The 22,114-nt window shown below is 44.8% G+C and overlaps 2 protein-coding genes across 6 annotated transcripts in view; one reads left to right on the top strand and one right to left on the bottom strand.

Moving 5' to 3' along the window:
• LOC141083474 (hepatitis A virus cellular receptor 2 homolog) overlaps positions 1-6,811 on the top strand; it is a 35,673-nt gene extending 28,862 nt beyond the window's left edge. Inside the window, exons 5-8 of one of the 4 annotated variants that reach the window (XM_073567754.1) lie at positions 3,151-3,262; positions 4,223-4,262; positions 5,958-6,295; positions 6,448-6,811. In XM_073567754.1, coding sequence (XP_073423855.1) covers positions 3,151-3,262; positions 4,223-4,262; positions 5,958-6,036 — 231 coding nt within the window. In that variant the 3' untranslated portion in view covers positions 6,037-6,295; positions 6,448-6,811. Of the gene's footprint in view, positions 1-3,150; positions 3,263-4,222; positions 6,296-6,447 lie in introns of all 4 variants that reach the window. The other 3 variants (XM_073567753.1, XM_073567756.1, XM_073567755.1) reach the window with 3 other exon arrangements.
• The window catches only part of LOC141083472 (polymeric immunoglobulin receptor-like), a 35,895-nt gene continuing 20,102 nt past the window's right edge, over positions 6,322-22,114 (bottom strand). Inside the window, exons 2-7 of one of the 2 annotated variants that reach the window (XM_073567751.1) lie at positions 16,727-17,047; positions 12,877-13,197; positions 10,500-10,820; positions 8,128-8,448; positions 7,318-7,413; positions 6,322-6,730 (exon numbers count right to left, since the gene is read on the bottom strand). In XM_073567751.1, the coding sequence (XP_073423852.1) occupies positions 6,717-6,730; positions 7,318-7,413; positions 8,128-8,448; positions 10,500-10,820; positions 12,877-13,197; positions 16,727-17,047 (1,394 nt within the window). In that variant the 3' untranslated portion in view covers positions 6,322-6,716. The remainder of the gene's footprint in view (positions 6,731-7,317; positions 7,414-8,127; positions 8,449-10,499; positions 10,821-12,876; positions 13,198-16,726; positions 17,048-22,114) is intronic. The other variant, XM_073567752.1, reaches the window with a different exon arrangement.

Genomic DNA, 22,114 nt, shown 5'->3' with positions numbered 1-22,114 from the left:
GAATCTGGCTCTGTACACTGCGAGGACAATGTAGTGCTCTGAGTGAATGTACCAGCAGAATCATCCATCAGCGGCTGTGCATCAGTGCACTCCATGTCAGATTCATCTTGGCCTGGGTAATTCACCATTTCACTTGATAATCCAGGCATGGTATGTGAAAACAGCTCCATGGAGTAATCAGTAGTATGGCCTGCGTCATCCTTCAATCTTGGTTGGGGTGAAGGACACAAGGAAAGGTGTGGTTCATGAACATGAGCCTCCAATGACGACTCAGTGCTTTTACTTTTTACAACTGAAGAAGAGGAGACGATAGAGCTGGAGGCTGAGTCAGCAATGTAAGACAAAACTTTTTCCTGATGCTCTGGCTTTAAAAGCGGTTTGCCAACTCCTAGAAAACTAAGCGTTCGAGGCCTTATGTAGCCAGACGATGACGCAGGCTCAACACCTCCTGCATTCGGTCCTATTTTGCTCTTGCCACTACCATCAGATCCACCACCAACACCATCATTACCAGCTGCCAACCCCCGCCCAATTCCACGGCCTCTTCCACCAGCCTTCCTCATTTTTGGTAGAAATGTAGACAAAATCCAACAAACTATATATTATGTAAAACAAGGTACAAGGTGTCTATAGGACAGGGGAGATTTTGAATTTCTGCACACACTTTTGGACACTGGACACTTTTGGATTGTGTGAGGCCCAATGAATATCTGAGCGCTATGTGACAGGCTCGATGGCACAGCTGTGACCTAAGTGACTAGAGGATAAGGGAGATTTTGAATCTCTGCACACACTTTTGGACACTGGACACTTTTGGATTGTGTGAGGCCCAATGAATATCTGAGCACTATGAGACAGGCTCGATGGCACAGCTGTGACCTAAGTGACTAGAGGATAAGTGAGATTTTGAATCTCTGCACACACTTTTGGACACTGGACACTTTTGGATTGTGTGAGGCCCAATGAATATCTGAGCGCTATGTGACAGGCTCGATGGCACAGCTGTGACCTAAGTGACTAGAGGATAAGTGAGATTTTGAATCTCTGCACACACTTTTGGACACTGGACACTTTTGGATTGTGTGAGGCCCACTGATATCTGAGCGCTATGTGACAGGCTCGATGGCACAGCTGTGACCTAAGTGACTAGAGGATAAGTGAGATTTTGAATCTCTGCACACACTTTTGGACACTGGACACTTTTGGATTGTGTGAGGCCCACTGATATCTGAGCGCTATGTGACAGGCTCGATGGCACAGCTGTGACCTAAGTGACTAGAGGATAAGTGAGATTTTGAATCTCTGCACACACTTTTGGACACTGGACACTTTTGGATTGTGTGAGGCCCACTGATATCTGAGCGCTATGTGACAGGCTCGATGGCACAGCTGTGACCTAAGTGACTAGAGGATAAGTGAGATTTTGAATCTCTGCACACACTTTTGGACACTGGACACTTTTGGATTGTGTGAGGCCCAATGAATATCTGAGCGCTATGTGACAGGCTCGATGGCACAGCTGTGACCTAAGTGACTAGAGGATAAGGGAGATTTTGAATCTCTGCACACACTTTTGGACACTGGACACTTTTGGATTGTGTGAGGCCCACTGATATCTGAGCGCTATGTGACAGGCTCGATGGCACAGCTGTGACCTAAGTGACTAGAGGATAAGTGAGATTTTGAATCTCTGCACACACTTTTGGACACTGGACACTTTTGGATTGTGTGAGGCCCAATGAATATCTGAGCGCTATGTGACAGGCTCGATGGCACAGCTGTGACCTAAGTGACTAGAGGATAAGGGAGATTTTGAATCTCTGCACACACTTTTGGACACTGGACACTTTTGGATTGTGTGAGGCCCAATGAATATCTGAGCACTATGAGACAGGCTCGATGGCACAGCTGTGACCTAAGTGACTAGAGGATAAGTGAGATTTTGAATCTCTGCACACACTTTTGGACACTGGACACTTTTGGATTGTGTGAGGCCCAATGAATATCTGAGCGCTATGTGACAGGCTCGATGGCACAGCTGTGACCTAAGTGACTAGAGGATAAGGGAGATTTTGAATCTCTGCACACACTTTTGGACACTGGACACTTTTGGATTGTGTGAGGCCCAATGAATATCTGAGCGCTATGTGACAGGCTCGATGGCACAGCTGTGACCAAAGTGACTAGAGGATAAGGGAGATTGGATTGCTTTTAAAAAAGCAGTTTGCGGAGCAGTGGGTAAACAGCAATGCCAGCCTGTCAGGAAGCCTTAAAAGGCAGCCCAACAACCAACACTACTGATACACCACAATATAGCCTCCCCTTCCACTGCACACACAGTGACTGGTGTGTTGTGCAGGCCAAATTGCTATCAGCAGCAGAAGCAGTTTTTTTTTCTTCTCAGCAGGACAAAAAAAAAAAATTGGGCTTGCTTTTAAAAAAGCAGTTTGAGGCCCAATGAATATCTGAGCGCTATGTGACAGGCTCGATGGGACAGCTGTGACCAAAGTGACTAGAGGATAAGGGAGATTGGATTGCTTTTAAAAAAGCAGTTTGCGGAGCAGTGGGTAAACAGCAATGCCAGCCTGTCAGGAAGCCTTAGAAGGCAGCCCAACAACCAACACCACTGATACACCACTATATAGCCTCCCCTTGCACTGCACACACAGTGACTGGTGTGTTGTGCAGGCCAAATCGCTAGCAGCAGAAGCAGTTTTTCTGTCTTCTTCCCTGCCTAACGCTCTCCCTACAGAATCAGCAGCAACCTCTCCCTATGCTAAGATCAGCAGAAGTAAGATGGCGGTCGGCGTGCACGCCCTTTTATACCCCCTGTGACGCCCACCAAAGCAAGCCAATCACTTGCATGCCCTTCTGAAAGATGGTGGTGACCCGTGCCTATGTCATCACGTTGCCCACAGTGTCCGTGGATCCTGATTGGCTGAAAAAGAGTGCAAAACAAACTTTTGAAACGCGACTTTGGCGCGTAAGTCGCCGACCTCGTGGCCGACCTCATCCTAGGGTCGGGTTTCGTTTCATAAAACCCGACTTTGCTAAAAGTCGGCGACTTTTGAATTTTTTCGACCCGTTTCGCTCAACTCTAGCCAGGATGACAACTGTGTCCTATTTCCTACCTGATTTGTCTTTTTGCAGGATAGCAAAATCGAAGACACCCTAATGGCGGGTGATGCTTTCCCTCATATTATCGGTAGCGTCGTCATCGTTCTCATCATCCTGATTTCGCTGACTGCGCTATTATTTACTTGTAAGTTACTGTTATAGATTCTTTGGCAAATTTTCAAAGTCCGCAAACAGAAAACAAAAAAATTTCCGATAATCCAGAAAGTCTGATAACCCAGCACGGAACTGTAGTATGGAATTGGTGGGCAATTCACATGACCGAAAGGAGGTGACTCGAAAATATCTGATGATCTGGCACTTGTCAGGCCCCACTGATACATTTTAGGAGTTACAAAAATTTTGAATTTTGTAAAAAAAAAAAAAGCAAACTATTTTTTATCTCCATTTTTTTAAGACCTTTAATTATAGGTCTTAAAAAATGGCGACAAAAAATTGTTTTTTTTACAAAATTATAATTTTTTTTATTTTCCCATTTGTCGAGCAGTGCGAGGATTTTTTTTTTTTTTTTTTTTTTTTACATCCCAAACTGTTGTTTTTCATTAATACTTTGCTGAAGTTCCGACAATTGCTTGATCGCTTCATATTGCTTATTTTCTGGGAGGTGCGATAACCAAAAAACAGCAATTCTGGCATTTAATTTTTTATTGGTTTTATTAATTTTATATTTTCATGGATCAGACTTTTACAGACGTCACAATACCATATATGTTCTTTTAAAAAAATCATATTTTTAAATATTATTTTAATAATATATTTTTATTTTTAATAATTTTTTAATAATTTTTATATTTTTTAAAATAGTTTTATTTTTATATTAAGATAAGAGGTTTGATCGCTTGCTCTATAAAAGATATTACTACAGTATTTCAGTACATTATTAAGGAAATATGAGTTAATTCAGGGGATTCCCTCATTGAGGACCCTCGTCTCTAATCTGTTCACTGATGACACTTTGAATTGTGTAATGCTCCATTTCACCTGTGGTGGCGCTGCAGGGAAATTGAGCACTTGCTGATGATTGTGGCTGATCGCTTATGATCTCCTTAGAAGGACAAATCAGTATTAAATCACTGTTTCTTTTCAGACAGATATTGTAAAAGGAAAAATAATAAGTCATCTTCAAGGTCAGTGATAAACCTAATTAATTTGTACCACGCTCCTGTCTATGGATCCGCAGTAAGACATACGTACATACATTATGATAATGGCAATCTCATGGGGGAAGTAAGTACACCAGTAAGATCAGGAGCAGGGTCAGATCACACAGCTGTGCTCCTGACGCAAATTCTGGGATCAGAGAGATTTCTGATCCCCACAGAGTAACTTCCTGAACGTTGCAGACTGTGACCTGGCTCAGCTTAACGCCGCCAAGATTTGCAGATGGTGCCTGAGGCATCAAAAATTTTCCAGACTTGTTTATAAAAAAATCAAGTTATTGCGCATGAACGCAATGTCTCTGCTGCCTGGACATGCGCAGACTGCCGATGATGCTGTGGGAAATACACCCATGTTTACTGTACATGCGCAGGAAGGAAAAACATTGCGCTCGTGTGCAGGAAGGAAAAACATTGCGCTCATGTGCAGGAAGGAAAAACATTGCGCTCATGTGCCGGCAGGAAAGACATTGTGCGCATGTGCAGGAAGGAAACACATTGTGCGCATGTGCAGGAAGGGAACACATTGTGAGCATGCGCAGGAATTCAATACCTTTCAAATTGCTGTTTTACGCTTGCAAAATTGCCATTTATTGCCTGCAAAATTGCTGCTTTTCATCTCATTCTTCCTATTCAATACCTGCAAAATTGCTGTTTTTTTATCCAATGTTACCAATTCATCACCTGCAATATTGATATTTTTATCCAATTCATCTACTTGCCTACTCAGTACCTGCAAAACTGCTGTTTTTTAGCCAGTTCTTCCCATTTAACACCTGCAAAATAGATTTCTATCCAATTCTTCTCATTCAATACCTGCAACATTGCTGTTTTTTTTATCCAATTCTTCCCATTCATTGCCTGCAAAATTGATGCCTTTTATCCAATTCTTCACATTCAATAACTGTAAAATTGTTTTTATATCCAATTTTTCCCATTCATTACCTGCAAAATTGCTATTTTTTATCAAATGTTTCCTATTTATTGCCTGCAAAAAACTGTTTCTTATCTAATTCTGCCCATTCAATACATGTAAAAATGTTTTTATTCATTTTTTCACCATTAAATACCTGCAATATTGCTGTTTTTAGCCAGTTCTGCAACTTGTCTATTCAGTACCTGCAAAATTGCCTTTTTTTTATGCAGTTTTTCCCATTTAATACCTGCAAACTTGCTGCTTCTTATCCAATTCTTCCCATTCAGTACCTGCAAAATTGCAGTGTTTTTATCCCACTCTTCCCATTCGATACCTGCAAAATTGTTTTTTTATCCAATTCTTCTTCTTAATTGCCTGCGAAACTGATACTTTTTATCTAATTCTTCCCATTCAATACCTGCAAAATTGCTGTTTTTTATCCAATTTTTCCTATTCAGTAGCTGCAAAATTGCTTTTTTTCATCCAATTCTTTTCAGAGAAAAATGTAATAAAAGTCAAACAATAAATTATAAACAGCGCCACTCTTGCACACGGGTTCAGTGTTGTATTGCAGCTCAGCCCTATTTAATTGATTGTAGTACCAATTACAGCCTCTGGATAAGAGGGGCGCTGTTCCTGAAAAAAAGTAGTCACTAGAGCAAGTTTTTCTAATCTTATCAAACTCCTTTAAGAAAACACTATGACTTATGTACTTATATATCCAATATAACATGGCTTTTTTTTTGTAGGATTCCAGCAATCTTATCACTGGAGGGCCTAGAGAGAACACCGGACCAAACCGAGCAAAACATTTATATGATAAATTAACTTTTTTTTATCTGTACATATGTAAATATTGTCTATAAATCCTCAATAAATCAATCCATTTGTGAACGCATTGATGATTTTTGCAGCTGTTCATGACTTTTCCAGTCGTACTGGCCAATAGGATGCAGCCGGCTGTACCTGTTCCTGCGCCGCTGCTGCAGACGGAGCTTCAAGTTCAGAGTTCAGTGGGCGTTTCCCGTGAATTATGTGATTACGGCAACTCATAAGCCGCCTCAGAAATAATCATAGAGACACATAGGTTTGCATAACAGCTGCATACTGAAATCAGAAGATAATGTTTTTATTGTTTTTTTTTATGATTTTCAAAGTTTATTTTTTTATTTTAGATGATCTCAAACTTTTTACATATTCATTAAGTAACACATCTTTTCAATCCCTTATCTCTTTCAGAATCTTCTTCTCCTGGGTTGGTCAATAGTCCAGCTCCCGACACAAAGAGAGTTGGTCAACCATAAAGACGCTACTTGGCGACCATTGAGTACATGGTCGAGTTTGCCACAGCTTTTAATTAGCGACTATCCATTTTGATTACTAAGGGAGGGTCTAAACTGCCGGTAATATGGGAAGGGATATTGACAGGGGCTGTCCTTATAGGACAAACCCTTTAAGGAGTAGTTATTGCATTCAGTATGTTCTGCAGTTTCTTCTAGTCAGTAGGATTATAAGTCGCAACCTACAAAAGACATAATAAAAGATTGAGTGGAAATAATGACACTGTATATAGACGCAATAATAAATATATATTACTGATGTACCTCCAGTATCCAAACATTCGCAAGGTGCTTCTACTGGAATTGTGTATTCTAAATAATGGACCTTTTTGATCTTAAACTTTTTTTAAAGTTCTTTTTACTATTATTTGCTGTTTTAATAATACGAGGGTATACAGCACCAGGAGCCAACCGCACACAATAATGTATAATAATGGTTTTATCAGTGTAGCTCCTGTTATAGGCGCTGATGGCCCCCAAGTAAGTGGGGGCCCTGGGCAATTGCCCACTCTGCTCCCCCATGCAAGTACTACCTGTAGTCACCACCAGAAGGAGCTCACGAGCTAACTGCTTTGAGTACTATGTATCACAGCATGTTGTGAGCTCCCTCTAGTGATGGCTACAGGTAGACAGAATGATATCATACAAATCTATGTCTGCACAGGGGGTTTGGAGCTCTGTATCATTACCTCCTCCACATTGCTGATCTACAAATCTCACCACAAAATGAGTACATTCTGCACACAGTCAATGAGTTAATCATACTTACGTTTATAGATGAACAGGACCATGGCAGGTACCAAGAGGACTATAATCCCTCTAATCACATTTCCAAGTGTTCCCCAGCTGAGTTTCTCACCATCTACTTATAAATTACATTTTAGATTAATATTACAGAAGTCTGCCATTATGAAGCTTGATTTTGACATTATCAATAAGAAATTGCTTTCCAAAGAACTGCATTATGTCTTATTAAAGGGGACCTTTCACTGGATTATTTAATTTAAACTATGTACCTCCTATAATTGCCTCTTCTCCACTGATTATGGAACAGTTTTTCTTTTTCTTCTGTGTCACTCCGTTCCAGAGTTATGCCCTTTGGAAATACTGGTGCAAATTTTCCCCTTTCCCCCTCTTGCTTTTGCTCATCTGACTCTGGCCAATCAGAACACAGCCACGCCCACAGAGAAGTTCTGTTTTATACATCCAGTTGGTTGATGGGAAATTTTGAGTCATTATTTTAGGAAGGCAGAACTCTGGAACAGAAGGGCTCAGGAGAAAAAGAGAAACAGTTTCAGAATCAGTGGAGCAGTGGAAATTGGAGGAGGTACTTAGTTTAAATTTAAAAATTCAAGTGAAAATCCCCTTTAATATCATTGAGGACCCCTCTCTATTAGAGATAGAGTGGTGGCATTGCAAATAACAGCTTTCTCCATTGGAGGACTCAAAATGAGGGATTAGATCTCAAATGCAGTCTACCCTCCTCTGACGGATATATAAAGCACAGCTGCTATTTTTATATTATGGAGGGTTTGGGAAATAATAGACCTATTGCAATTCATATAGAAATTCTCCTTACTTGGCAATATCTGCAGGTTCATTTCTTTTCTCACATCATTGGATGGTCCCTGGATAAAGACTTTGCAGCAGTACGTTCCTTCATCTTCTACAGTCAGGCTGGTGATGGTCAGAGATGCAACCCCTTCCGGGATCTTTCCCAAAAGCTCATATCTGTAAGATTGTCTGATTATTCTGCTGCTGTTACTCCGGAGGATTGCGTCAGGACACCTAAATGTAGAGCAGCGTCCTCTTCCCCAGCACACACCAGCCACCTTGTTACTGGCAGAATATGTGCAGGGTAACGTCACTGTGCCATTTACTGATCCCGTCATATTTGAATCTGTTCATGAAAAAAAAATAATAATAATATTAAAACAGTCACTCAACAGGCCTAAAGGGCTATTCTGTCCATTGACTTCTAGTTTGCTCTCTCCTGATTCAGATCCCTTTTTTGGCCACAATCCCTATTCCATTTATGGTATAACTAATGGTTGGGATGCCTTTAAAGAGGACTTGTCACCAGTCAAAAGTATTCAGTTCTTCATCTTAACTTATTCCCGTTGCTCCCCAGAATATTCCTTTTTTTTATCCACCATACAGGTCCAGAGAAATGGGGCTTTTAATTTAGTACTAATTATTATGGACTTTACTAAGTGGGCGTGGCTCACAGGGCAATTATGCAGAGCAACCAGAAGACACCCCCCAGGGGATCCTTTGAGCCACGCCCCTTTTGGAAATGGTCATAAAAATTTGCACTGAATAACAAGGCCGATATCTCTGGATATAAAAAAAATACAAAAATAAAATAAGAGCAAAAACTGGACATTTTTGAACTGGTGACAGACCCCCCTTAAATTAAAACGATATCCCATCTATTGGCTTCACCTACACAGGAGCACAGGTATTGGAGTGAAACACTGTCAGTCACCAACTAAGAGACATCTTACATTTATTGACTGCAAGATGCTCATGTGATGTCACCCCCTCTCTTCTCTGGATTTCAGAACATGTAATCTCCTCCCCTAGTTCGTCATTGAATGGCAGGAAGTCTTCAGTTGGCCATACACGCGAGCCAAACCTGACGATTAGGTGGGACTAGAAGACTATTGTGTATGAGGGCCTTTTTCCCCTCCGAATAGATGATGATGGAAAGAGATCAGGCAGATGGAATTCAATATGCTCAATCCTATTATTTGCAGGGGAACCAAGTGTGCACAATTATGGGGAAATTGACAAAGCAGCCTATCGGCCAAATGTGTGATCGGCGTCAACTAACTGGTCAACTTTAACCAAACAGTATATTCCTCACAGTCCTCACCCCACCAAGATATTGTTTTTGACTTGGGGCCTTGAGAGACCTTAAATAAGATCTTGAATTCACCTGAATACCTCTGTTCATGGCAGTTCTCTCAAGTTCTATTCACAGGTCACAATTTAAGGATATTCCACAGACTGGAGCAAGCAGCACCCATGATAACCCCCATGAGCTGCCCATAATTATTTTACCCATGTCATACTAAGGAAATAGTGGAAACGTGGCTCATTGAGGCCTGTAGGTTCTTGACGCCTGGAGTATTCTTTGCTTTCTCTAAATCTAAATTCTGTATTCATATATTGGAACAACACAAAAACAACAGAAAGACAAAAAGGCATATTGGACATAATTTCACACAAAACCTCAAAAATTACATTTCAGATTAATATTGCAGACGTCTGCTATTACAAAGCTTGATTTTGACATCATCAATAAGAAATTGCTTTCCAAGGAACTGCATTATGTCTTATTAAAGGGGACCTTTCACTGGATTATTTAATTTAAACTACATACCTCCTGTAATTGCCTCTTCTACACTAATTATGGAACAGTTTTTCTTTTTCTTCTGTGTCACTCCGTTCCAGAGTTATGCCCTTTGGAAATACTGGTGCAAATTTTCCCCTTTCCCCCTCTTGCTTTTGCTCATCTGACTCTGGCCAATCAGAACACAGCCACGCCCACAGAGAAGTTCTGTTTTATACATCCAGTTGGTTGATGGGAAATTTTGAGTCATTATTTTAGGAAGGCAGAACTCTGGAACAGAAGGGCTCAGGAGAAAAAGAGAAACAGTTTCAGAATCAGTGGAGCAGTGGAAATTGGAGGAGGTACTTAGTTTAAATTTAAAAATTCAAGTGAAAATCCCCTTTAATATCATTGAGGACCCCTCTCTATTAGAGATAGAGTGGTGGCATTGCAAATAACAGCTTTCTCCATTGGAGGACTCAAAATGAGGGATTAGATCTCAAATGCAGTCTACCCTCCTCTGACGGATATATAAAGCACAGCTGCTATTTTTATATTATGGAGGGTTTGGGAAATAATAGACCTATTGCAATTCATATAGAAATTCTCCTTACTTGGCAATATCTGCAGGTTCATTTCTTTTCTCACATCATTGGATGGTCCCTGGATAAAGACTTTGCAGCAGTACGTTCCTTCATCTTCTACAGTCAGGCTGGTGATGGTCAGAGATGCAACCCCTTCCGGGATCTTTCCCAAAAGCTCATATCTGTAAGATTGTCTGATTATTCTGCTGCTGTTACTCCGGAGGATTGCGTCAGGACACCTAAATGTAGAGCAGCGTCCTCTTCCCCAGCACACACCAGCCACCTTGTTACTGGCAGAATATGTGCAGGGTAACGTCACTGTGCCATTTACTGATCCCGTCATATTTGAATCTGTTCATGAAAAAAAAATAATAATAATATTAAAACAGTCACTCAACAGGCCTAAAGGGCTATTCTGTCCATTGACTTCTAGTTTGCTCTCTCCTGATTCAGATCCCTTTTTTGGCCACAATCCCTATTCCATTTATGGTATAACTAATGGTTGGGATGCCTTTAAAGAGGACTTGTCACCAGTCAAAAGTATTCAGTTCTTCATCTTAACTTATTCCCGTTGCTCCCCAGAATATTCCTTTTTTTTATCCACCATACAGGTCCAGAGAAATGGGGCTTTTAATTTAGTACTAATTATTATGGACTTTACTAAGTGGGCGTGGCTCACAGGGCAATTATGCAGAGCAACCAGAAGACACCCCCCAGGGGATCCTTTGAGCCACGCCCCTTTTGGAAATGGTCATAAAAATTTGCACTGAATAACAAGGCCGATATCTCTGGATATAAAAAAAATACAAAAATAAAATAAGAGCAAAAACTGGACATTTTTGAACTGGTGACAGACCCCCCTTAAATTAAAACGATATCCCATCTATTGGCTTCACCTACACAGGAGCACAGGTATTGGAGTGAAACACTGTCAGTCACCAACTAAGAGACATCTTACATTTATTGACTGCAAGATGCTCATGTGATGTCACCCCCTCTCTTCTCTGGATTTCAGAACATGTAATCTCCTCCCCTAGTTCGTCATTGAATGGCAGGAAGTCTTCAGTTGGCCATACACGCGAGCCAAACCTGACGATTAGGTGGGACTAGAAGACTATTGTGTATGAGGGCCTTTTTCCCCTCCGAATAGATGATGATGGAAAGAGATCAGGCAGATGGAATTCAATATGCTCAATCCTATTATTTGCAGGGGAACCAAGTGTGCACAATTATGGGGAAATTGACAAAGCAGCCTATCGGCCAAATGTGTGATCGGCGTCAACTAACTGGTCAACTTTAACCAAACAGTATATTCCTCACAGTCCTCACCCCACCAAGATATTGTTTTTGACTTGGGGCCTTGAGAGACCTTAAATAAGATCTTGAATTCACCTGAATACCTCTGTTCATGGCAGTTCTCTCAAGTTCTATTCACAGGTCACAATTTAAGGATATTCCACAGACTGGAGCAAGCAGCACCCATGATAACCCCCATGAGCTGCCCATAATTATTTTACCCATGTCATACTAAGGAAATAGTGGAAACGTGGCTCATTGAGGCCTGTAGGTTCTTGACGCCTGGAGTATTCTTTGCTTTCTCTAAATCTAAATTCTGTATTCATATATTGGAACAACACAAAAACAACAGAAAGACAAAAAGGCATATTGGACATAATTTCACACAAAACCTCAAAAATTACATTTCAGATTAATATTGCAGACGTCTGCTATTACAAAGCTTGATTTTGACATCATCAATAAGAAATTGCTTTCCAAGGAACTGCATTATGTCTTATTAAAGGGGACCTTTCACTGGATTATTTAATTTAAACTACATACCTCCTGTAATTGCCTCTTCTACACTAATTATGGAACACTTTTTCCTTTTCTTCTGTGTCACTCCGTTCCAGAGTTATGCCCTTTAGAAATACTGGTGCAAATTTTCCCTTTTCCCCCTCTTGCTTTTGCTCCTCTGACTCTGGCCAATCAGAACACAGCCATTCCCACAGAGAAGTTCTGTTGAATACATCCAGTTTGTTGATGGGAAATTTTGAGTCATTATTTTAGGAAGGCATAACTCTGGAACAGAAGGGCTCAGGAGAAAAAGAGAAACAGTTTCAGAATCAGTGGAGCGGTGGAAATTGGAGGAGGTACTTACCGTAGTTTAAATTTAAAAATTCAAGTGAAAATCCCCTTTAATATCATTGTGGACCCCTCTCTATTGTAGATAGAGTGGTGGCATTGCAAATGACAGCTTTCCCCGTTGGAGGAATCAAAATTAGTGATTAGATCGCAAATGCGGTCTACCCTCCTCTGACGGATATATAAAGCACAGCTGCTATTTTTATATTATGGAGGGTTTGGGAAATAATTGACCTATTGTAATTCATATAGAAATTCTCCTTACTTGGCACTATCTGCAGGTTTATTTCTTTTCTCACGTCATTGGATGGTCCCAGGATATAGACTTTGCAGCAGTATGTTCCTTCATCTTCTACAGTCAGGCTGGTGATGGTCAGAGATGCAACCCCTTCCGGGATCTTTCCCAAAAGCTCATATCTGTAAGATTGTCTGATTACTCTGCTGCTGTTACTCCGGAGGATTGCGTCAGGACACCTAAATGCAGAGCAGCGTCCTCTTCCCCAGCACACATCAGTCACCTCGTTACTGGCAGAATATGTGCAGGGTAACGTCACTGTGCCATTTACTGATCCCGTCATATTTGAAGCTGTTCATGAAAAAAAAATAATAATAATATTAAAACAATCACTCAACAGGCCTAAAGGGCTATTCTGTCCATTGACTTCTAGTTTGCTCTCTCCTGATTCAGATCACTTTTTTGGCCACAAACCCTATTCCATTTATGGTATAACTAATGGTTGGGATGCCTTTAAAGAGGACTTGTCACCAGTGAAAAGTATTCAGTTCTTCATCTTAACTTATTCCCGTTGCTCCCCAGAATATTCCTTTTTTTTAATCCACTATACAGGTCCAGAGAAATGGGGCTTTTAATTTAGTCCTAATTATTATGGACTTTACTAAGTGGGCGTGGCTCACAGGGCAATTATGCAGAGCAACCAGAAGACACCCCCCCAGGGGATCCTTTGAGCCACACCCCTTTTGGTAATGGTCATAAAAATTAGCACTGAAAAAAAAAGCCCATATCTCTGGACCTGTATAGCGGATATAGAAAAATATACAAAAACAAAACAGCATACTCAAGGGAGAAATACAAATAAAATAAGAGCAAAAACTGGACATTTTTGACCTGGTGATAGACCCCCTTTAAACTAATACGATATCCCGTCCATTGGCTACACTGCACACAGGAACGCAGATATTTGAGTGAAACACTGCCAATCACCAACTAAGACACATCTTAATCTTATTGACTGCAAGATGCTCATGTGATTTCACCCACTCTCTTCTCTGGATATCAGAAAATGTAACCTCCTCCCCTAGTTCGTCATTGCATGGCAAGAAGTCTTCAGTTGGCCATACATGCGAGCCAAACCTGACGATTGGGTGGAACTAGGAGACTATTGTCAGTGGCATAACTACAAAATTATGGGCCCTGGTGCGAACTTTCAAATGGGGCCCCTCCCATGCCAAAATACATGCAGATCTCCGCTCAGTACACCTCGTACACACGCGGCTCCGCTTCGTGCACCTCGTACACACGCGGCTCTGCTCCGTACACCTCGTACACACGCGGCTCCGCTCTGTACACCTCATACACACGCAGCTCCACTCTGTACAGCTCGTACTCACGGTTCCGCTCCATCCAAAATTGTACACACACAGCTCTGCTCCGTACACCTCGTACACACGGCTCCGCTCCGTATACCTCGTACACACGCGGCTCCGCTCCGTACACCTCGTACACACACGGCTCCGCTCCGTACACCTTGTACACACGCAGCTCCGCTCCGTACACCTCGTACACGCGAGGCTCCGCTCCGTACACCTCGTACACGCGCGGCTCCGCTCCGTACACCTCGTACACACGCAGCTCCGCTCCGTACACCTCGTACACACGCGGCTCCGCTCCGTACTCCTCGTACACATGCGGCTCCGCTCCATACACCTCGTACACACGCGGCTCCGCTCCGTACACCTCGTACACACGCGGCTCCGCTCCGTACACCTCGTACACACACGGCTCCGCTCCGTACACCTTGTACACACGCAGCTCCGCTCCGTACACCTCGTACACGCGAGGCTCCGCTCCGTACACCTCGTACACGCGCGGCTCCGCTCCGTACACCTCGTACACACGCAGCTCCGCTCCGTACACCTCGTACACACGCGGCTCCGCTCCGTACTCCTCGTACACACGCGGCTCCGCTCCATACACCTCATACACACGCGGCTCCGCTCCGTACATCTCACACACACGGCTCCGCTCCGTACATCTCGTACACACGCAGCTTCGCTCCGTACACCTAGTACACACACGGCTCCGCTCCGTACACCTCGTACACAGACGGCTCTGCTCCGTACACCCATGGCTCCTCTCCGTACACCTCATACACACACAGCTCTGCTACATCCACCCTGTAAACCCCTCCTGACCCCACACATAAACTTACCCTCATCCAGCACCATGACAACTAGCACAGCAGAGTCCTGCATGATTGCACAAGGCCCCTGATCATGTGACCTCTAACTCCTCCCCTCCTGTGACCTCATCACAGGTCCTGTGCGCACAGAAAAGAACACAGCCTAGCGGTGATTGCAGGCTGAAGGGGGCTGCAGTGGGTGTCTCTGGGAGGGCAAGGATGGGGTGCATGGGGGGGCGTGGCGGCTCAGTGCAGTGCAGGAAGAATAGACTCTTGGGCAGGATGCGGCGGGGGTGTCGAAAACGGGACTGTCCAGCGAGAATTGGGATGGTTGGGAGCTATCATGGTCTGACCTGTCGGGCCCCTGACTCCCCCTGAGCCCGGTCGCATTCGCGACTGCTAGGACCGTGATAGTTACGCCCCTGACTATTGTGTATGAGGGCCTCTTTCCCCTCCAAATAGATGATGATGGGAAGAGATCAGGCAGATGAAATTCAAAATGCCCAATCTTAATATTTGCAGGGGAACCAAGTGTGCTCAACAATGGGGAAATCGACAAAGCAGCCTAACGGCCAAAGGTTTGATCGGCGTCGGCTAACTGCTTTAACCAAAAAGTATATTCCTCACCCTACCAACATATTGTTTTTGACTTGGGGCCTAGAAAGACCTTAAATAAGACCTTGAATTCACCTGAATACCTCTGTTCATGGCAGTTCTCTCAAGTTCTATTCACAGGTCACGATTTAAGGATATTCCATAGACTGGAGCAAGGAGCACGCATGATAACCCCCATGAGCTGCCCATAATTATTTTACCCATGTCATACAAAGGAGATAGTGGAAACGTGGCTCATTGAGGCCTTGAGGTTCTTGAGGCCTGGAGTATTCTTTGCTTTCTCTAAATTCTATATTCATATACTAGAACAACATCAAAAAACAGAAAGACAAAAAGGCATATTGGACATAATTTCACACAAAACCCCCAAAAATTACATTTTAGATTAATATTACAGAAGTCTGCCGTTATGAAGCTTGATTTTGACATCATTAATAAGAAATTGCTTTCCAAGGAACTGCATTATGTCTTATTAAAGGGGACCTTTCACTGGATTATTTAATTTAAACTATGTACCTCCTATAATTGCCTTTTCTCCACTGATTATGGAACAGTTTTTCTTTTTCTTCTGTGTCACTCTGTTACAGAGTTATGCCCTTTGGAAATACTGGTGCAAATTTTCCCTTTTTCCCTCGCTTGCTTTTGCTCTTCTGACTCTGGCCAATCAGAACACAGCCACGCCCACAGAGAAGTTCTGTTGTATTTATCCAGTTGGTTGATGGGAAATTTTGAGTCATTATTTTAGGAAGGCATAACTCTGGAACAGAAGGGCTCAGTAGAAAAAGAGAAACAGTTTCAGAATCAGTGGAGCGGTGGAAATTGGAGGAGTTACTTAGTTTAAATTTAAAAATTCAAGTGAAACTCTCCTTTAATATCATTGAGGACCCCTCTCTATTAGAGATAGAGTGGTGGCATTGCAAATGACAGCTTTTCCCATTGGAGGACTCAAAATTAGGGATTAGATCGCAAATGCGATCTACCCTCCTCTGATGGATATATAAAGCACAGCTGCTATTTTTATATTATGGAGGGTTTGGGAAATAATAGACCTATTGCAATTCATATAGAAATTTTCCTTACTTGGCAACATGTGCAGGTTTATTTCTTTTCTCACGTCATTGGATGGTCCCTGGATATACACTCTGCAGCAGTATGTTCCTTCATCTTCTACAGTCAGGCTGGTGATGGTCAGAGATGCAACCCCTTCCGAGATCTTTCCCAAAAGCTCATATCTGTAAGATTGTCTGATTACTTTGCTGCTGGTACTCCGGAGGATTGCGTCAGGACACCTAAATGTAGAGCAGCGTCCTCTTCCCCAGCACACATCAGTCACCTCGTTACTGGCAGAATATGTGCAGGGTAATGTCACTGTGCCGTTTACTGATCCCGTCATATTTGAAGCTGTCCATGAAAAAAAAAGAAAATCAATTACTCAACAGTCTTAAAGGGCTATTCTAACCATTGACCACTGAATGGCAGGAAGTCTTCAGCTGGCCATACATGTGAGTCAAACCTGACAATCGGGTGGGACCAAAAGGCTATTGTGTATGAGGGCCTCTTTCCCTTTTGAACAGATGAGGATGATGGAAAGAGATCAGGCAGATGGAATTCAACATGCCCAAACTTATTATTCCCAGGGGAACCAAGTGTGCACGACTGTGTGGAAATCGACAAAGCAGCCTACCGGCCAAACAAGTGATTGGCGTCAGCTAACTGGTCAGCTTAAACCAAAAAGTTAAAGTCTAAGGCCTAGAAAGACCTTAAATCAGACCTTGAATTCATCTGAATACCTATATTCATGGCAGTTCTCAAGCTCCATTCACAGATCACTATTTAAGGATATTAAACTGGAGCAAGCAGCACCCATGATATTACCCATGAGCTATGTAACGGGGTCTACCCAAGCTGGGGTACCTCTTTCAGTACCACCCCGTGTTTTCGGAGGTCCGCTCTGCGTTGGCTGGAGTCTGAATGAATGATGCTGGCTGGAATTCCTGGGTTACATGGGCGCATATAAAAGATCACTGCTTCTCCACGGATTTCCAGTCTGACAACACTTTACTCACAGGGCACAGAATATATCACACAGATACAGAGGGCCGGCCAATAGAAAAGCGGCAGGCCAGACATGCATTACAAAAGCCGCAGGTGGCCGGAGCCTGCCGATGTTTACTGTGGGAATTACAAAGGTGGGGGGAGGGCGGACAAAAGGAGAATATCGTGTCCCCTCTGCCCCGGGGCGCAGCCTGTGGGCTGATGCATTAGGGACATGCATCTCACATAGAACCTATTATACATACATATAACTGCACAACATATTCTGGGTGCTGAGTGGTTCTGTAACACGTAACACGGCTCCCCTTTTCAGCGACGCGATCGGCATACACAGTCTGATCCTCAACGGATCGGTTTGGGGATGACCGAAGTTTATGGGGTTGGTACAAGTTCCGTTTGTCGACTTAGTCCATCGGCGTTACAATTTTGTTTGCCGGGTCTGTGGTGGATGGTGAAATCCAGAGGTTGTAGGGCTAAACTCCACCGCAGCAATCTGGCGTTGTCTCCGGAGACCTGATTAAGCCAGACTAGGGGATTATGGTCCGTTAGGAGGGAAAACTGTCGTCCATACAAATATGGTTGCAACTTCTTGAGTGCCCATACTACCGCCAGGCACTCCTTCTCGATGGCCGCATAGCTTACTTCACGGGGCAGTAGTTTCCGACTCAGGTAAGCTACCGGGTGTTCTCGGCCGTCCGCCCCGACTTGGCTTAGTACTGCCCCAATCCAAACATAGAAGCGTCTGTGTGAACAAGGAAACGTTTAGTTGGATCGGGTGCGGCCAATACAGGGGTATTGGTGAGGGCGTCCTTTAGTTGGCGGAAGGCTTCCTCACACTCTGAGGTCCAGGTTACCTGGCGGGGTTGGATCTTACGGGTCAAATCAGTGAGGGGCTTTGCTATGCTGCTGTAAATGGGAACGAATTTCCTGTAATACCCCGCTGTCCCTAGAAACACCATGACCTGGGTTTTAGTGCGTGGGATGGGCCATTTGGCTATGGCCTCAATCTTGGCTGGTTCTGGTCGCTGTTTCCCACTTCCCACCCAATGCCCTAAATACTGAACCTCTGCTTTGCCCACGTGACGCTTGTTTGGGTTCAAGGTGATTCCGGCCTGGTGGATCCTGTCCAATACTGTCTCTAGGTGATTTAGATGCTCTTCCCATGTCGCACTGTAGATGGCGATATCGTCCAGGTAGGCACAAGCGTAGTCCTGGAGACCATCCAGAAGCCGGTCAGCCAGCCTTTGGAAGGTCGCCGGGGCATTCTTAATCCCGAATGGCATAACTCGAAACTGGAATAAGCCGAACGGGGTGACAAATGCCGACTTGGGAATAGCGTCAGGACTAAGGGGAATCTGCCAGTAGCATTTGCATAGATCGATGGTGGTCAAATACCGCCAGCCGGTCTAACAACTCATCCACACGCGGCATGGGGTATGCATCCATCACTGTTTTCTCATTGAGCATACGATAGTCTACACAAAACCGTGTAGTCCCATCCTTCTTGGGCACTAACACTACGGGGGATGACCAGGGACTATCTGACTCTTCAATGACCCCTAAACGCAACATCTCTTATATCTCTTGTCGCATCCCCTCTCGTAAAGACTCAGGGACGCGGAAGGGGTTTTGTCGTAGGGGTGTCTGATCCTGGGTCTCAACCTTGTGTTGTGCCATTCGAGTGTACCCCGGTCTCTCTGAAAATATCCTCTGTCGCAGCCTCAACAATGCCTCCGCCTGCTGTCTCTCCCGGGGGCCTAGGTCTTCACCCAAGTGTACCTGGTCCCATGTTTTAGACTGAGTCCTTTCCCCTAAGACATCCGGCAAGGGAAGTCCGGCTAAATCCTCTGCTTTAGGTGCACAGATGGCCACAACCCCTTCAGGGCACTCCCGGTAGGGCTTCAGCATATTCACGTGGAACATCCGTATAACCCTGGGGTCGTCACAATCGGCGACATTATAGGTTGTGTCGGCTATTTTCCCCACTACCTGGTAGGGCCCCTGCCATGCAGCTTGAAACTTATTCTGCTTAGTGGGCTCTAACACCAGGACCTTCTGTCCTATTTCCAAAGTGCGCTCTCTGGCCCTCCGATCGTACCATACGCGCTGGCGCCGCTGTGTCGCCTGCAGGTTCTCCCATACAACCTGGGTCAGCTCCTGTAGGCGGTCCCGGAATTCCAGCACATAGGGTACAATAGGTACCCCTTCTATGAGGCCCTCCCCTTCCCAGTGTTCCAGCACTAAGTCTAGGGGTCCCCTTACCCGTCTCCCGTATACTAGCTCGAACGGGGAGAACCCCGTGGATTCTTGGGGCACCTCCCGATAGGCAAACAGGAGGTGTGGCAAGAATTTCTCCCAGTCCCTGTAGGTCCTGGTAAAAGTCCCAATGAGCTGTTTTTATGTCCCGTTAAAGCGTTCACACAACCCATTGGTTTGTGGGTGGTACGGGGCGCTTCTAATGGACTTTACGCCACACAGCTTCCACAGTTGGTTGGTCATCTCTGCTGTAAACTGGGTACCCTGGTCCGAGATAATCTCCTGGGGAAATCCAACCAGTGAGAAAACCTGGAGAAGGGCGGCCGCCACGTCTCTGCCAGTATGTTAGGTAATGCAACCGCCTCTGGATACCGTGTGGCATAATCTACCACTGTCAATATATACTTTTTCCCGGACGGACTGGGTTTGGCTAACGGACCTATCAGATCGACCGCTACTCGGCTAAATGGTTCCTCCACAATGGGGAGGGGGCGTAATTTGGCCTTGCATCGATCCCCCCTCTTGCCAATGCACTGACAACTGTCACAGGTCTGGCAGTACTGACGAACATCATCGGTTACCCCCGGCCAAAAGAAGTTTTGTGTCAGACGATGCCTGGTGCGACTGACGCCGAAGTGCCCGGCCAAGGGTATATCATGAGAGATGCGCAGTAACTTCTGCCTATACTTCTTGGGAACTACCAGCTGTTGTTTTATAGTGGGGCTCGTCCCTGTGTGGTGCTGCTCTGTGATCCAGTAGAGGAGTCCCTGCTTCCATACAAACTGTTCCCCTTCCAGTACTCCTCTCCCCTCCTGTGCCTTCCCACGATATCCCTCTAATGAAGGATCCTCAAGTAACTCCTTCTTAAATTCCTCTGGGGTGGCCCAAGAAATGAGTCTAGCTATGGGAATACGTGCATGGCTGAGATGTCTTACCTGGACCTCCTCTGAGTGTGATTCCGCCTCCGCAGCTCGAGCTTGACTCCGGGTGGTCACAGGATAGGTCTTAGCCAGAGGGGCCACCGAGAATGCAGACAACATGGGCCGCAAGTCATTTCCCAGCAAGACGTCTGCAGGCAAATCCTCCATCAAGCCGACCTCAACAAGGCCATCCCCGACTCCCCAGTTCAGGTGAATCCTGGCAGTGGGTAGTCGATGTATAGCTCCCCCTGCTACACGGACTGCCACTGTCCGGTCCGTCTTCTCTTGGTCTCGGACGAGATGAGGCTTCACAAGGGTCAAAGTTGCCCCGGAATCTCTTAGTCCCTGCATACGTTTCCCATTAGCCCACACGACCTGTCGATGCTCTTGTCGATTATCTGCCCGGGCTGCCTGCACGGGGTCTACTTCATGCAGCACTTCCTCCATCTCTTCCACCCCTTGGTTAGTCGTAGCCCCCAATTCCCGGGTCAGCTTCGCCTTGGTAGCAGTGTACAGCAGCCCGGCTGAAGGTAGCTGTTTCTGCCTTTGGCCACTGGGTATGCTGAGTCCGATTGGGGCATTGTCTTTGCAGGTGGTCCAGCTGACGGCAGGTGTGGCATCGCGCCCCAGGGGGACTCTGGTAAGCCGGGTTTCTAGCTGGTCCCCCTACAATCTTCAGTGGTTTGGGGCCCTCCAGGTCCATGGGCGGGCCCCTAGTGACAGTCTTTGATCCTGACAACTGAGACCTCCTGGTATCATGATGTTCATCGGCTAGACGAGCGGCCTCCTCAAGAGTCGTTGGCCACCTGTCCCGAAGCCATTCCTGTGTCTCGGGGTTTAGTCCATTAAAGAATCGTTCTAACAGGAAGAGCTGGAGGACGTCCTCCTTAGTGGTTGCTTGGCTCCCTTGTACCCACTGTAGCAGTGACCGCCGTAATTTACAGGCCTATTCAGCGTGGGTATCGGTTACGCGTTTTATAAGTCCGCTGAACTTTTGGCGGTAGGCCTCTGGTGTCAGTGCATACCGGGCCAAGATCACTTCTTTGATCCGCTCATAGTCCATACAGTCCTCATCAGGAACCGTGCGATAGGCGTCCGCTGCCCGGCCTGTCAGCTTGCTGGCCAGAATCTGAACCCGTTCCTCCGGCTTCACATGATGAAGGGCACACTGCCACTCAAAGTCCTGCAGAAAGCCATCAATGTCTTCCTCTGCCTCCCCCAACTGTCGGAAGGCATT

This window comes from Dendrobates tinctorius, unplaced genomic scaffold (genome assembly GCF_039654945.1).
Source record: "Dendrobates tinctorius isolate UK_male_01 unplaced genomic scaffold, ASM3965494v1 ptg000020l, whole genome shotgun sequence".
Classification (NCBI taxonomy): Eukaryota; Metazoa; Chordata; class Amphibia; order Anura; family Dendrobatidae; genus Dendrobates; species Dendrobates tinctorius.
Note: the sequence above shows the minus strand (reverse complement) of the source record. Positions and strands in the feature narration are given on the sequence as shown.